Raw genomic sequence first — 16,804 nt, forward strand, 5'->3', positions numbered from 1 at the left:
TCTTTTACTGCAACTTTATTTCAGTTGCACAGGAATGAATGCATTACAGTACAGCAGGAGGTTATTGCAGTATTCATTAGATATTGCAAATTTCTTACTTCAGATCTGTGGAATAGATGATGCAATGTTTGTGACCTAAAAGTGACAAGACTCTTAAAACACATCCTGGTGAATAACTTGCAACTTAAATGACACTTCAATTGATATTAACCAGTAGCAAACTAGGTTTTATAAGGCTATTCTGTTATTTGCACACAAGTGTTTTTTTTTATTTAGTTCATTTATAACCTTTTTATTTTTGGATGCTTGGACACAGGAATTTGCATTCTCTCCCTGATAGCAATAAACCCCGGGGCAGATCCGCACCGGAGTTTCCAACTTCGGAGCGGAGCCTATTGCTATCAGGGCTGGTTTACAAATACAATTAAATAATACAAAAAGCTGAATGATAAACATGTTACACAACAAAATATTTGAAAATGAAGGCATCCATCTTCTTAAACATCCGTATTCTTCCTAGGCACAAAACTCATGATGATTTACATAAAATATCACAAAAATAAAATATCAGTCTTTCCTTCCTTGATCTCCATTCTCCTGTGAAAAGAAGGCCAGTGCTATAATCAATTGAAAATCTGACATGTTTCATCTCATGCAAAGCTAAGTATAGCAAAGTCTGTCTTCTATGAAGAAAAACCCAGACTCACAGTGGTCAACAGCAGAAGTATGACAGACGTTTCCTGAATCTTAATGTCTGCTGGCTACAGTAATACCACCCGCCATGACTTTTTATTACTTTGTACAATACTTTGTTTTAACACAAAGTTCTTTAAAACAACACCATCTATCTGAGGTTGCAAAATGTATTACATCACACACAATAGGAAATGCATACAGTGTAATCTCTTGGAGGTATCACATACCAAACCCCCAAGACTTCCTGTATACTAACTCCATTCTTCTGTATACTTAACTTCCTGTTGATGATACAAGACTCTGAACAGTCCTGCTTTTTTCCAAATGGCCAGCCGGATGCAGGACTAAAAATAATATACCACACAGCTGCATATGACCATTGAGAATATCTGGGTTAAATGAGTTTATGTCTATGTAGACTGCGTGTAACCTCAAGACAAATATGCATGCAGTTGGTTTATTTATTTTAATAAGTAAACAGAAAACTGTTACATTACTGTTGCATTAAAACCAGAGGTGGAAAGAGTACTGAAAATTTGTACTCAAGTACAAGTACAAGTAGTTGCTAAAAAAATACTCAATTACAAGTAAAAGTACTGGTGTTAAAAATGTACTTAAGTAAAAGTACAAAGTACCCCTCTTAAAAACTACTCAAGTACAAATTACTTTTTAGCCGGTGATATTTATTGAATAAACATTAAATCCATTGAATGAAATCAGAGATATGAATGGATTAAAAACAGGCAATTTGTGTTTTATACGAATAAACACATAGTACAGGAATTTTGTCTGTTTAAAGAATGTTATATGATTTTAACAGCAGCTATATTATTTCATATTGTTTCTTCATATAATTTTTATCAAGTTATAAAAATGGTCTAATGTTATTATTATTAATGAATTATGATACAACATAAATAAGCTTGTTGGGTTATTTTATTTAAAAACAGATTTTTTTACATTAACTCATTCCCCGCCAGCCATTTTTCGAAAAGTTGCCCGCCAGCATTTTTTATGATTTTCACAAAAGTTTTACAAAATGCTTCCAGGAAATTTTTCTTCTAAAAATATATATATCAAATGAAAGAACAGACCCTCTACTTTCAAACAAACAATAAAAAAGTGAAAAACCGTTCCATCCTTTTTTTCCCCTGCTTATAAACTCTTAAATATTGGTGTTTTTCTTTACAAATACACATTTTTTTAGCAAAAAGCTGAAACAATTGCATTTTTGTGAAGGAATTAAGTTAGAGATCAGATTCAGAACGAATATCAAACATAAAATTAGTAAATAACGTTTTGGCTTCAGTTTATCCATAAATTGGTTAAGTCCGCTATCTAGTGGACAATCGCGGTATTGCACATTAACATAAATTCTTCAGAAACACGTTTTATGCAAATGATTTTTTTTTCTTAATTGACAAGATAACTCGTCAATGGCGGGGAAAAGAGTTAAAAATATTATTGGACAAGAAAGCTTTCCAAAAGTACACTACTAATATTTCAAAAGTTATCAGCATTTATGATTTAGCACTGACATATGTGTAATTTAGACAGGCTGTCAGTGCAGTTACACTGCTACGCCAGTGGGACGCGGCAACAGACGAATTTGATAAAAAGAGTCCTTATTAGACGGTTTATTATTATAAGCTTAAAACACTGATTCAATATGAATAATACAATGTTGACAATGACATGAAATTTAACTTTGAGCACCATTTTACAATGTTAAATCTTTTTTTACGGTCTACGTGCTCGTCACCTAGGTAACTGAAGCTCATGTTTTAGGTATGTGACAAAAAATATAAATACATATATAATTATAACCATATGATAGATAATAAAAAGAACTTTAACATGGTTTTTAAATTATTAAAATCTGATAATTATTAAGAAAGTTATGGAATTTTTTAACTCGAAAATTAGGGGGCATTTTTGTACCCAATTAAAACTATAAAACTATGAAAAACTTCCGCTTGACCAAACACTTTAACACATTTCATTGTTTCTTTAATATTTCTTAATTGACTAATAATGCTTGCGAGCAATTTAAATGGTCAGATATTATTAATACATTAATTGATGATTATGTTATTTATCATTAATAATAATTCAATAAACGCATGCATGTTGCATGCATGTATTTATTTATATGTTTGACAAAATTATGCCAATAATGTAATCTAGAGATTCTAATCCTTCGTTCTGTATGATTACTTTAAAAAATAATGCACGGATTGATGAAAACGGAGAAGTTTTGGAAGCCAATATGATTGAATGGGCGATTCTGCTTTTGACAACAACGTCACTTGCGGATCTTAAAAAAGCACATGCGAATGTTACAATCAATCCCAAACTTCACCTAATTCAAGTTAAATGTATATTCTATCAAAAGTATTTGGTTTGAAACAAAAAATACTCGCCTTCATAGAGGATTTCAATGCCAAACACGAGAGAAATTTTGCTTCGCTTATAACTTTCTTCTTACGACAGCAATCTTGGAAATTCGAACGTGAGAATCAACGTGAGGAAGTAATTTATGTCACTAGTATATGGGCTTTAGAGGTTTTCACAAAGCAAAGATATGACAGATTTCCTAAGTCACCAACGTGTCTGGCGCTGAATACCTGCTGGGAACACAGCCGTGGGAACAAAGCGCTCGTGCGTATTACGTCATTTTGTCACATACCTACATGTTTCAAGTGATGTTTTCTGGCAAATTATCGTGAGGTCTACCCAACATTAAAAACGAAGACGATCAAATAAATATGGTTATAAGTCTTCTTACCATAATGTGCTTTTTGAGATTAGAGGCTGAAGTATTGTAAGCCGAAATCACTGCAGATGGCAAACAAAGTTTGCATTACATTTACACGCTGTCTCCTTTCCTTCCTCTGTTTGAACAACTCCCAGGTGCGGCCATGGGCACTCATCATCCGGTATTTCTTTTGAATTTTTAATTAATTCAGCGTCCATAACGCCAAAGTTCTTTGACATTAAAGCACTAAATACAACGTCACAGTGAAGGACGCAGAGACCGGGCTTTTTTCCGGTTCAAATACAAGGGTTTTTATTGGCCCGCCCACGATCAATTATTTCTATTGGATATCCAAATGCTGTCAAAGATTTGAATATTAATTTGATTCAAATTCTACAAGTACTTAGTAACGAATGTGATTTTCAAAGTAGCGAAGTACATTACTTACCTTAATTTGTACTTAAGTACAAGGGAAATTACAGACTTAAAAATGTACTCATAAAAGTACAAATACACGAAAAAACTACTTAATTACAGTAACGTGAGTAGTTGTAATTCGTTACTTCCACCTCTGATTAAAACATTTGATTTCATTTAAAGAAACGTCTACCTTCAGTCTAGAGGAGAGCACATGACCGTGGTTCTCTAAATGGATTACTGCCCGCTGGTACTCCCACCAATAATGCATCTTTACTGGCATTCTGGAGACAGTATTGCTGTAGATCAGCCGCGGCCTGAGAAATCTGCATGATGAAGACAAAACAGATCTATGGGTCTGCTTCAGGACCTTCACTCTTAAAAAATAAATAAAGTTTTTTTTTTTGCTGAATGGTGCCAAAAAGAACCTTTTTTTGTTGCACAAAAGCTTCTTTAGATAATAAAAAGGTAAGAAATTAATTTTGTTTAATGTCTGAATGGTTTTTTGAGAAAGCAAAAAAAAAACATTTCTATAGCATAGCTGTCCTTTTTTTTTAAGAGTGTAGATTTTACACCTGTATTTGATTTGAATGGTTGTGCTGTTTATGATAGTTTAGGAGGAAGGTATGGCATCGTGTTACACAACCTGTCAATATTTGCACCTGTCTTATTTGTGTATGCTCTTCTGTGTAAGGCTAATTTGCATCAAACAAAAGTTGTTATAAAGATATGAAAGTCTGATGCACAAGCATTTTTCACAAGCAAGGGTTTTTACTGAGTGTTAATGTGGTGTAAGATAAAAGTCAGAAGTGAAAATAAGGGAGGAAAGAAAAGACACAAAAAAGATGAAGTTTTAGATATTTCCTCAAATGCAATATGATAGCGATGACAAATAAGTCTCATTTTCTATTTTAACCACTGTTAACAAATTTCTGTAAAAATACAGTATTACCGCCAGCAGTTTGCCAGTAACTTACTGTAGATTTAAATGTATGTTATTTACTGGACGTTACAAGACGTTATCTTTACAGAAAAAAACTAAAAAAAGTACAGCATTATGCAAAGCGTTATTGGGAACCAAAATCAGAAAAAAATGAAAAAGGTTGATGAGGATTTCTAGTTCCCAGAATGCTTTGCATGAGGCTGTTTTTTTACTCTGTAAAGACAAAAACGTTGTTATTGTTTAATATTTATTTTTCTTTGAACAAACTGTTGCCAATAACTTAAATATCAATCTACAGTAAGTTACTGGCAAACTGCTGCACAGCTACGGTAATTTTTTACAGAAGCAAAGCAGAAGTATACGGTTTGAAGTAAGCACAATAAACCTGATTAATATCTTCTTTCAATATCCACCAATAATTTAATAAATAAACAATTAACAATTAACAGTTATGCATTACTAATAATTTTTATTTATTCAACTTTATTTATTATTAATTAAAATGATTATTATTATTTCAGCTATCATACTTTAATATCTTAGTGAAGATCATCACCATGAATATCACACAAATATAAGCCAGTAATTTATTTATTTATTGCAAATGCTACCATGATACAAACACACACATCATTTGAATGAAAAAACTTCATCTACAGTACACTCACACTATGAAGTTGTTTCTAAGAATGTCGTCACTGAAAAGAAACATTTATTTTGTATTATTTATATAATGTGATTGACACACTTACTTTGATTCTCTCCACGCTGGCTTCCAGTCTCAGCTGTTCAACAGTTCGTCTCATGCTGCTCAGGTTTGAGTTTGAAGACATCTTACTTTAGTGTCAAATATAACCAGGAAGATATAAAATCCAACGTGTCTGTCTGAAGATGTCTCATGTGTGCATGAGTCTGACTAACTGTTGAACTCAACTAAAAGAGGGCTGGTGCGGGCGTGGTCGAGTCCGTAGGCGGAGTCATGGGCGTGGTTTCAAGGGCTGGATGGAATGGGTGTGTCCCACTGATCTATATAAATGACTGGATTGCGCATGACGTCACACTTGTGAAGCCACCGCGCCGCCATGTTGGTATACCCAAACGTTCTATTAAATCAATGGACGTTATCAGATTTTAATGATAAAACATCACTTTACTCGTCTTCGTTTTTATATGTGAAGTTACCCTGTACATTATTACAACACAAACGTCCAAAGCATGTAAATAGTTATTTACTGAAAGTTGTACAATTTGTTTTAAACAGTTATTATACATTCATCTTTATTACAGTATCAGATCAGCAGACAGACCGCAGCATATTTAGTGACAATAAACGTGCTCATTCTGAAATCTAAATAAATAATCATGCTTTGTACCGTATGTGCATGCAATAATTTGCTAGTTTTGTAATTATGTTATCTAAACTTACATGTTACCTAAACTTATTTAGAGAAATAACGCTGACCGTCACAGTGTAGCTGAATGTCAAACAAAACTTTATTTATACCCGTGTCATTAACAAATGCAACAGTCACACTCACCTTAACGGTTTTTTATAAATCCATTATCCTGCCCGATTAAAACATAAACATTGCAAATAACACCAGAATAAACAAATAATTAACGTACACATATCCTAAAAATTAACCTTGTGTAACTGATACGCTGTAAAGGGGGTACATTTTGATCATGATTTTGAATGGAAGTCAATGGCGCTCTCTGCCGGTTGGGTATACCAAGATGGCGGCTCGAACTCTGTGCTGGCTTCACCTCACTCGGTTACGTCAAGCGTTCTATGCGCAATCCAGTCATTTATATAGATCAGTGGTGTGTCCGCAGTTATCGGCAACGCCCCGAAATGTTGCGTTCACGAGCTCACGAGCTTTGAAGAGACAAACCTCATAGTCAGAAATATTGGGTTATGTACGAATCTGAGAGTAGATGAGATTACATTTCCTCCTTTTTTTACTATCCTATAATATTTAAAAGCGGTATTAAAAACATAATTGCAGTACCCTGTAAACAACAACAACCTCTGTCAGCAACCACAGTAGTTTGGGTGTCTGTTCTGTCCTGTTTTGCGCAGGTTTGATGTGCCAATTTAGATCTGTATAACATGTAAATTATTTATTTGTAATGAATGTATAATTTAACATTATTTTATTGGGCTTATGCATATTTAATGTTTAGGCAGAATCTACGTGCATCCTTTAGATTTTCTTTTTTTTAGAAGCGATTCCAACTTTTATTATGACAGCATTTCCGTTTAGTTTTTCTTCACAGTAGCGTTTTCACACACTACTGACTTGCGTATCCTTCCTACGATTCTTCCTTATTCTGTCTCTACAGACCGTTTCCAATATTAATCAGGGCATTTATGAAGGTATACCTACATCTGTGAATGAAAAAAACTGTGCTTTTATGTGATATTGCCCGAGACCGCTGTAATGTAGATCACGTCATTACGCTCACGTGTAGCGCGTTGAAAGGTGCTTCGTGCTTTCGTGTAACGATGGCAACGGAGCTGTCGTCCATTGAAACAGGTTAATGATAGCTTTACTTTATAAAATCAGTTCTCAATCAAGACGTGAACGTTTATAGTTTTTGCGGAGGTTTGGCTTTGGTTCCTTTTGCATGACTGTGTGAAGTAAAACACAACAGACAAATATGACACTGTCACGCAAGCGTCAGTTTAAATGCAGATATTGATGTTCATACTTCTGCTGATGTTTTTTTTTTATACAATTAGGTTAATGGAGCTCCTTCCGATTCTTGAGCCTGAAGAAAAGCCTCAGAACAGACAATGGTATTACGTGACACTTTCCTTATGTTCTCTTTCTATTCATGTATAAACTTTTAATGGTTCTCTTTATGTTTTGTGGACAGGTATGTTGTTGTACCCACAGGTGCAGGTCCTGGTGTTTCTGTGGGTCACACATGCACATTTTTGCCCTCAAAGGATGGGGGCAAGGGACGAATCATAGTAGTTGGAGGAGCTAATCCTAATGGAAGCTTCTCTGAATCTTACGTCATAAATCTGGGTATTGCAGTCTATCAGACATTTTTATTATTAAGCTAAACATTGGTGACTTGTCAAGTAAAAAAAATACTGAAAGAATTAGCAGAGTATGAAAATGAGCTCACTAAGCGTCAATTAATCGCAACTAATCGTTTGCAGAATAAAAGTTTTTGTTTACATATATGTTTGTGTACCGTGTATAATAATTATGTGTATATAAATACACACATGCATGTATAATTTTAAGAAAAAAGTAAGTATTTAATAATATATAATATAAACTATATATAAGTATAAAAATTTATATACACATGTAAATATTTCTTAAATATATACATGCATCTGTGTATATTTATTTATATATACATAATTATTATACACAGTACACACACACACATATATGATGTGAACAAAAGCTTTTATTCTGCAAACGATTAGTTGCGATTAATCATTTTGCAGCCCTAAATAAAAGTAATAGTGGTCAACCGATATGGGTTTTATAATGGCCGATACCAATATTGAGAAAGTTTGGGTGATATAATACAAATGTAATTACAGTATTACATAATAGAATGACTTGATAACATATAACATTTAAGTATGATAAATCGAATCTTTTACAGATACTCATGAATGGGACATTCCAGATTGGGATGGGCTGCAGGCACGTTATGAACACTGTAGTTTTGTTACGGAGGGGGACCCGCAGGGCCTGTGGGTGTTTGCTGGGGCCGAGCAGAATGGAAACCGCAACTGCATTCAGATTTTGCACACATCAGGTTGTTGAATGCTCAATATAAACCGAAAACGTGACATGACCCGTATGTGCCTTTCACATTAACACAATTTTTGTGTTAATGCTTACAGACAATAATAAAGAACATGGTTTGTGGAAGAAGGTCCAAGTGAAAGGATCTCCTCCTACAGCCAGAACGTATCATACAAACTCAGCATGTATTGGAGACCGACTCTTTGTTTTCTCGGGAGGAGATGCTGGCACAACACCTGTTAATGATTCTCAAGTCCACGTTTTTGATACAGGTTTTGCAAATTACTAAACTGGTCTTGAAAACCATTGCACGAGGCTTATGAACATGCATACTAGATTTTGTCCTCTGTTTGCAGTCAGCGAGACCTGGATGCAGCCGGAGACCAAAGGGACGCCTCCCGGTCCACGGCACGGACATGTGATCGCAGCGGTGGGATCCATTCTGTACGTTCACGGTGGAATGGCAGGAGAGAAGTTTTACAGTGACATGTTCTCATTGGACACAGGTGAGTCTGTCCTGATGGTAGCTCACCTAGGGTTCCAAAGGGGCGGTAAGTTTACTGGTAACTTTCCATGGGAACTTAATCTGGGGAATTTTGGAAATATTCCAAATTGGAAACTTTTGGGAATTATTTGTAATATACAAATAATAACATATACAAACATAAACATTTTGTTTGGTCATAAGCAGACATGATTCTTTTTAACTGTAGTGTGTATTGTTACAAAATTTTAAATTTGTTAATTTTAAATAACTTATTGTTTGTTTTAATAAATCTGTTCTTTTTGAACTTTTTATTCATTAAAGAATCCTGAAAGAAACCTGCATTTAAATCCTTTAAAAATCATTCTAGTAAGCATTGTGCTGTGTGCATGTGAATGTGCTGGGTATAAAATCAACTGAAACTGTATTAAATATTTTTTTTGATTATACTACATTTTAATTCCCTGTTATAGGCAACCCTGCAATAGGCTTTATGCCCAGCTGCACTACTTCCTGAACTTCAGCCAGCTCCTTGTTTCCTGTCTGCCATTATTGGACAAACTGATTAATCCAGGTGTGCCTGACCTCAGTAGTCACAACAACAATAATCAGACACACCTGGATTAATCAGTTTGTCCAATAATGGCAGACAGGAAACAAGGAGCTGGCTGAAGTTCAGGAAGTAGTGCAGCTGAGCATAAATCCTATTGTTTTAAATTCCAAGTTTATTCTCATTCATTTCCATGAAAAGTTCCCAGCCTTAAAAAATTTGGGGAAATTTTGCAACCCTAACACCATCTTTCAGCTTTTGTGGTTTAAGGGAAATATCTATTTTAAAGAGTACAGGAATATATTCCTAAGAAACATTTTGTTGAGAGAAAGAAAAGAACACCTGTAAAATTGTATTTATTTATATTAATCTGTTGTATTTCATTTATCTCTTCTCTCAATTTTGTCAGAAAATATGAAATGGGAGAAGGTAAAAGCTAAAGGAGATATTCCTCCAGGAGTGGCAGCCCATGCATGTGTTACATTCGGGAAAAACATCTACATCTTTGGAGGAATGACATCAGAAGGAGCATCCAATGCCATGTATAAGTTTCACTGTGGTAAGTATCTATACTTCATTTATAAGACATATTCACGGACGATTCTGTAAAATTCAAGGATGGAATTCCCAATTATCCACCAAAAACCAAACTGCACATGGCCACATAAGTTGATGCATGTATTTTTAGAATGAGCTTGACTTCTAATGGATGCTTTTCATATTCTTATGTCATAAATGTTGTGGCTGGCATTACATTTAAAATCAAAGGACTAGGGCAGCACAATATAGCGAAAGCAAAGAAAATATTACAAAGGTGCATATAGCAATAGTTTGGAATAACTAAATCATTTTAATACATCTAAAGCAGGGGTCTCCAACTTTTTTGTGGGCAGGGGCTACCACAATGGATTAAATAATCTGGAGGGCTACGTTTTGATATTGTCTACTCAAAACTTTTTATTTTACTTGTTGATATGGTTTAGTATATTAAAATATTAATATACATAAACCAAGACAAGCTAATATAAAAAAATATGTAATAAATAAAAATTACAATTGAGACTATTAATAGAATGTGCTTTGGAGGGCACCTCACAGACTCTGTGTGGGCAACACGTTGGAGACCCCAGTTCTAAAGGTTATGTAGTCAAAGTTTTAATATAGACTTTGATGTGTGAAAGATGATCAACAATTAGAAAGAATGTAAACGTTGTGAATGTTGTTACATGATTTTCAGTATTTAAACATTTTAATAAGTTTAAATTGATTTAAGAAACTTAAAGCATATATTGCATATCTTTTATCAAGTATCACATTTTTCTTTAAAACCGTGCAGCCCTACATGAAAACATATTTGGAAATAACATTTATTACTTTTTCCATCACAGACAAACAGCGATGGACGCTGATGAAGTTTGAAGGAGATCTTCCTCCTGGCAGACTGGACCATTCCATGTGTTTAATTCCTTGGCGTGTGAAGACAACAAGCGATGAAGAAAACACGACTCAAAACTCTGAAACAGATGTAAAACATCTTTGCTTTGCTTTTGGAGGCATGGACACTCAGGGTGTGATATTCAATGATTGCCTTGTTACTGTAATTACATGACTGTTCTGTACTATTTAAAATAAATGTATCTCCCATAAACCTGTATAATTTCCTCATTAAAGGGATAGTTCAGCACAAAAATTCAAATTTTATCATAACTCACTTACCCCTGTGTCATTCTAAACCACCAAGTCCTTCAATTGTCTTCCGAACACATTTTAAGTTATTTTTTATTAAAATCAGGAGTCTTGTGACTGTCCCATAGACTGCATTTTGATGTTCACAATCAAGCCCAGAAAAGAATGAAAGACATCATCAAAAAGGTCCATCATGTGCCATCAGAAGTTCAATAATGTAACGAAGGGGCAAGAACACTTTTGTGCACAAAAACAAAATTATTTAACAATTTCTTCTCCTTGGTTGTTCAATGCATGTTCATGAACAGACTACAACGCATGCGCTGTGACCGGCAGACATAGTTGCCAACATTTTGGTTTTTCACTATTTTATTTAAGCCATTCTGCAAACAATACTTAAACCACCTGTATAAATGCACAAATTACTTTCCAGCATATTCTGTGTCTGTACGTTGGCAACTACGTCAGCAGCATACGTCATAGTCTGCTCTTGAACAACCAAGGAGGAGAAGAAATTGTGGAATAAAATCGTTTGTTTTGTTTTCTTTGCACAAAATAAAAAGTGTTCTCGTCACTTCATAATATAATTATTGAACGACAGATGGCACATGGACCTTTTTGGCGATGTCTTTCATTTTCTGGGCTTGATTGTGAAAATTAAACTGAAGTCTATTTAACCAGCACAAGCCTCAAGAGGTTTCATCACAAATATCTAAAAATGTGTTCTGAAGACACAAAGCTAGCCCTTCAAGTTCAACCTAAACCTGTATAGCTTTTAAACTTGAGTAATAAAAGTACCAAATACTGTAAACTAAATGTGGTAACAAGAAGGACAAGAACTTAAATAATTGCAAGGTTAACATTTTCACTACCTTGTTTCTTGAACTGCATGTCTACACAATGTATTTTTGGGAAAAATGTGAAACCTTATAACTCGTTTAAACTGAAATAAATGTTTTATTGACATGACATTTAAATAAAAAAAGTCAAACAATTGGTGATCATTTTGTATGAAACATTTATTTTGTTATTGTAGTAGAAATGTCTTCTACAGTTGCCAGATTTTAAATAAATAACTTTTTTTTGTATGTGACATGACATTTACCCAGGCCCCCCAAACCCCCAACTAGCCCACCCCGAACCCCCTTTGAACTGCCTGAGAATAGCAGCAGAGCCTCAAACCAGGCTGACTAAATCTCCACCGGAGTGAAGAAACAAAACAAAAAAAAAAACACGAAGCAACTCTAACGCTCCACAAGTCTTTCCAGAAGAGATACGTGGCTTTAAGGTTATCCCCACAATCTACATTTTTACAAAAATGTTCATGAAGTCCAGTATGTACACCTATGCCACATATCTAGGGAGGCGAGGGCATCAAGAGATCTTAAACAAAAGTCAAGATGTGATCACAATCTACAACTCATCTTTTTCACCCTGATCGTCGCCCTCTTCTGGCGGAGGGCCGCCCGCGCTGCCGTAGAGCTTGCTCACGATTGGCTGAACGACCTCCTCGAGTTCTTTCTTCTTGGACTGAAACTCTTCAATATCAGCTTCCTGGTGGGACTCCAACCACTCAATCTTTTCCTCGACCGCCTTCTCGATAGCCTCCTTATCTTCAGATGACAGCTTGCCGCCCAGCTTTTCCTTGTCTCCGATCTGGTTCTTCAGAGAGTACGCGTAGCTCTCCAACTCGTTACGGGCGTCGATGCGCTCCTTGAGCTTCTTGTCCTCATCGGCGAAGCGCTCGGCCTCGTTGACCATGCGCTCGATGTCTTCGGGCGTCAGGCGGTTCTGGTCATTGGTGATGGTGATCTTGTTTTTGTTGCCCGTGCCCTTGTCCTCAGCGGTGACTCGAAGGATGCCGTTCACGTCGATCTCAAAGGTGACTTCGATCTGAGGGACACCTCGAGGTGCGGGAGGGATACCGGTCAGGTCAAAAGTACCCAAAAGATGGTTGTCCTTTGTCAGAGGACGCTCACCTGAAAAATTAAGGAGTAGGAACATGAAAACTTGGACATGGCAAGCACAAAATATACTTCCTTTACAGAGAGGAAACGGTTTGCGTACCCTCATAAACTTTGATGGTCACGGTTGGCTGGTTGTCAGAGGCGGTGGAGAAGATCTGTGACTTTTTGGTTGGGACAACGGTGTTCCTAGGGATGAGTTTTGTCATGACTCCTCCAACGGTCTCGATACCCAAAGTCAAGGGGCACACATCCAGAAGCACAAGGTCACCTTTAAAACAGAAATTTGATTAGAAACCATCCTGGAAAGTAATTTAAAGGCCATCATCGAACTTATCCACACGTGGACCTACCTGTATCCTCTTCTCCTGAGAGCACTCCAGCCTGTACAGCAGCTCCGTAAGCTACGGCCTCATCTGGGTTGATGCCTCTGGATGGCTCCTTGCCATTGAAGAACTCTTTCACCAACTGCTGGATCTTCGGGATACGAGTGGAACCACCAACCAAAACGATCTCATCGATGTCAGACTTCTTCAGGTCAGAATCTTCCAGAACTTTCTGGACTGGTTTCATGGTGGAGCGGAACAAATCCTGTTGGAGAAAAGGAGAGATTAGGTTTATTTTCCAACAAGTTAAACGTTAGCGAGACAGTGGGTTTAATATACCACTGACATAACATGTTCCTACCATGTTGAGCTCCTCAAACTTGGCACGGGTCAGGGTCTCGGAGAAGTCTTCACCCTCGAAGAAGGACTCGATCTCGATGCGGGCCTGGTGCTGGGCAGACAGTGCTCTCTTGGCCTTCTCCACCTCACGACGCAGCTTCTGCACAGCGCGGTTGTCCTTGCGCACATCCTTTCCAGTTTTCTTCTTGTACAGCTTGATGAAGTGCTCCATGACACGCTGATCGAAGTCTTCACCACCGAGGTGAGTGTCTCCGTTGGTGGCCACCACCTCAAACACACCATTGTCAATGGTCAGGAGGGACACGTCAAAGGTGCCACCGCCAAGATCGAACACCAGGATGTTCTTCTCACCATCCTTTTTGTCCAGGCCGTAGGCAATAGCGGCAGCAGTTCTGTTGAAAGCAACAAAATGTTTATTGACTTGAAGATAAAAAACACGCTTAAAAACAACATGTTCATAAGTGATTATACTTACGGCTCATTGATGATTCTCATGACGTTCAAACCTGCGATGGTACCGGCATCTTTGGTGGCCTGGCGCTGGGCATCATTGAAGTAAGCGGGCACAGTGACCACAGCATGTGTGACCTAAAATAATAATAATAATAGTTGTTATATACGGAGTTCTCACAAATGATTTAGTTATCAATATGATTGTGTGTAGCCAAGACTTTACCTTCTTTCCCAGATAAGCCTCTGCAGTTTCCTTCATCTTAGTCAGAACCATAGCCGAGATCTCCTCCGGTGCAAAAGTCTTCATCTGGCCAGATCCGATATCTAACTGGATGTGAGGTTTGTTCTTCTTCTCGATCACCTGAAATGAGACAACACAGGCATTTAGCATTCCACTTCCCATACATAGCCTCACCCCAATGCAATACGGGTTCATGCACGCACGTACCTTAAAGGGAAAGTACTTAATATCCTGCTGCACAGCGGAGTCGCCCCACGTACGGCCGATCAACCGCTTGGCGTCAAAGACTGTGTTTTCGGGATTGGAGGTAAGCTGGTTCTTCGCAGCATCTCCAATGAGACGCTCGCCTTCAGTGGTGAAAGCCACGTAGGATGGAGTGATGCGGTTTCCTTGGTCATTGGCGATGATTTCAACGCGACCGTTCTTGAAGACACCCACACTGTTTGATGTAAGAAAAAAGATTAAAAGACTTAACTACTGTAGAAACAGTAAGATACATTTAAGCAGGTGTAGTCCCTGAAATCTTGGACATTTTGAGGTTTTGCATTCTCACCATGAGTAGGTTGTCCCAAGATCTATTCCAACCACAGTCCCAACGCTATCCTTCTTGTCCTCCTCTTGGGCAAACACGCTGCCGGTCACCAGCAGGAACAGGCAAAGCAAACGCATTTTGACGTGCTGATCTGTCAAACTTCTAGTGCTTTCTGTTGGGAGTAAAAAAGGGATAAATGTCACAGATCAGGTCAAGTATAGCATGCATTAGACTTGAATGAATCTTTTCTTTTTGCAAAAATGAGAGGAACCATGATGTGTTCCAACAAAATAAATCAATTGTACAGATAGATTCACTGATGCAAATGGCTACTGGAAAATAATAGCATTGATAAAGCGGCAATGATCAGTGATTTAACGTCAACCAATGAGTAACCGGTCGACCTCGTGGGTGCTCACTCATCAACCATCATCAAATACTCGTTTTACAAATGATTTTAATAATGGTGTTATTAAACATGCACTTCAAAATATTAATGAATTATGCTTTGACATTTAACTCTTATTAAAAACCATTACGTCAAATAGCGCATATCTGCTCCTAGCATTAGCGGTTAGCAAGTCACTAATGAATAAACTAACTAACTTACAACAAGTAAAAGCTTTAAACTCAAGGGAAACATTAATAACGGTATTAGTAATAATTTAAGCAACCGCTTTTCAACACCATCCATATATACGGTTACATAAAAATGTAAACGACTGCATAGCAGATTAATAAGCAGACATGCAAGCATAAAATGAGATAAGAATCTTACCAAATAACGTTAATTGAAGTATGTAGTAAATAATATCAAGGGCGTAGGCGGAATGTCTATCTCGTGTCTCTCAATGTGTTTCTCGTACTTTCTCTCAGTGTGAAGTGTAACGCATGTTGCTGCGCTGCTGTATATAAGCCGTCACCGCGTCCCCGTCGTGGAGTCTCGTCATTGGCCAGAGAGCAGCTCGTTGGAAGGCACCGATTGGCGGAGCCTTGCACGCTGGCTCGCGCTGATTTGCACACGTACTGTGGATGCGACGTCATCAGATGAATCGAACTGTAAGCGTTTCATTGGATGGCGCCTGTGTCATTTTTTGGAATGGGCGGGGCGGAAGAAATGCGGCATGTGATGGAGGGCAAAAATTAAAATGTTTAGAAAGACACTTTGAAATAAAGAGCTACATTTCTGATATAAACAACATTTGTACTTAGTTTTACTTGTTTGTTTGTTTTAAAGATTCAAGTAGCTTTATGTGCGTGGTAAAGTCTTTACATTGCCAAAGTATAAGAACGTTAAACATTCATTTTACGCAATAAATACACGCGCTAAAATATTACAACGTATATGGGAAGTGTATTCACAGTAAAATAAAAGTACTAATAAAGTCTTTATTGTCCTGTCAAGTGTCAGAAGAGCCGGTCATTATATATTGTCAAAAGAAGCATGTTATTATATAGGAATCTGTGATGTAACATACGTGAAGGGTAAGTTAATGTAAATACTGACATTTTATGTGAGAAGAAAGAAGAGCACAGAATTTACGAGAGACATGAAACTGGAAAAGTTTTATACAAATGCTGTGATTCATTGGCCAATATTGATTAAAAA

The 16,804-nt window shown here is 36.9% G+C and overlaps 3 protein-coding genes across 5 annotated transcripts; 1 reads left to right on the forward strand and 2 right to left on the reverse strand.

Moving 5' to 3' along the window:
- Positions 1 to 6,634, reverse strand: gng10 (guanine nucleotide binding protein (G protein), gamma 10). 2 transcript variants are annotated; one of them, XM_065251071.1, is made up of 3 exons: positions 5,567 to 5,751; positions 4,065 to 4,197; positions 1 to 597 (listed from the first exon to the last, which is right to left on the reverse strand). In XM_065251071.1, exons 1-2 carry the CDS (start codon positions 5,645 to 5,647, stop codon positions 4,072 to 4,074), a joined length of 207 nt encoding a protein of 68 aa, XP_065107143.1. In that variant the 5' UTR covers positions 5,648 to 5,751; the 3' UTR covers positions 1 to 597; positions 4,065 to 4,071. The 2 variants fall into 2 exon arrangements, with proteins under 2 accessions (XP_065107143.1, XP_065107144.1); XM_065251072.1 differs by lacking the exon at positions 1 to 597 and adding an exon at positions 610 to 1,040 and having other exon boundaries at positions 5,567 to 6,634.
- A 452-nt stretch (positions 6,635 to 7,086) lies between these two features.
- Positions 7,087 to 12,229, forward strand: rabepk (Rab9 effector protein with kelch motifs). Of its 2 annotated transcripts, none has more exons than XM_065251074.1 (8): positions 7,087 to 7,194; positions 7,561 to 7,617; positions 7,698 to 7,852; positions 8,454 to 8,609; positions 8,698 to 8,871; positions 8,956 to 9,105; positions 10,043 to 10,192; positions 11,022 to 12,229. In XM_065251074.1, exons 2-8 carry the CDS (start codon positions 7,565 to 7,567, stop codon positions 11,240 to 11,242), a joined length of 1,059 nt encoding a protein of 352 aa, XP_065107146.1. In that variant the 5' UTR covers positions 7,087 to 7,194; positions 7,561 to 7,564; the 3' UTR covers positions 11,243 to 12,229. The 2 variants fall into 2 exon arrangements, with proteins under 2 accessions (XP_065107146.1, XP_065107147.1); XM_065251075.2 differs by lacking the exon at positions 7,087 to 7,194 and adding an exon at positions 7,210 to 7,354.
- A 91-nt stretch (positions 12,230 to 12,320) lies between these two features.
- hspa5 (heat shock protein 5) lies at positions 12,321 to 16,128 on the reverse strand. Its single transcript, XM_065251073.2, has 9 exons — positions 15,974 to 16,128; positions 15,217 to 15,367; positions 14,871 to 15,102; positions 14,646 to 14,783; positions 14,445 to 14,557; positions 13,971 to 14,361; positions 13,637 to 13,874; positions 13,387 to 13,554; positions 12,321 to 13,298 (listed from the first exon to the last, which is right to left on the reverse strand). Exons 2-9 carry the CDS (start codon positions 15,330 to 15,332, stop codon positions 12,733 to 12,735), a joined length of 1,962 nt encoding a protein of 653 aa, XP_065107145.1. The 5' UTR covers positions 15,333 to 15,367; positions 15,974 to 16,128; the 3' UTR covers positions 12,321 to 12,732.
- Between the last annotated feature and the right edge of the window lie 676 nt (positions 16,129 to 16,804).

This window comes from Paramisgurnus dabryanus, chromosome 5 (genome assembly GCF_030506205.2).
Source record: "Paramisgurnus dabryanus chromosome 5, PD_genome_1.1, whole genome shotgun sequence".
In the NCBI taxonomy this organism is placed as follows: domain Eukaryota; kingdom Metazoa; phylum Chordata; class Actinopteri; order Cypriniformes; family Cobitidae; genus Paramisgurnus; species Paramisgurnus dabryanus.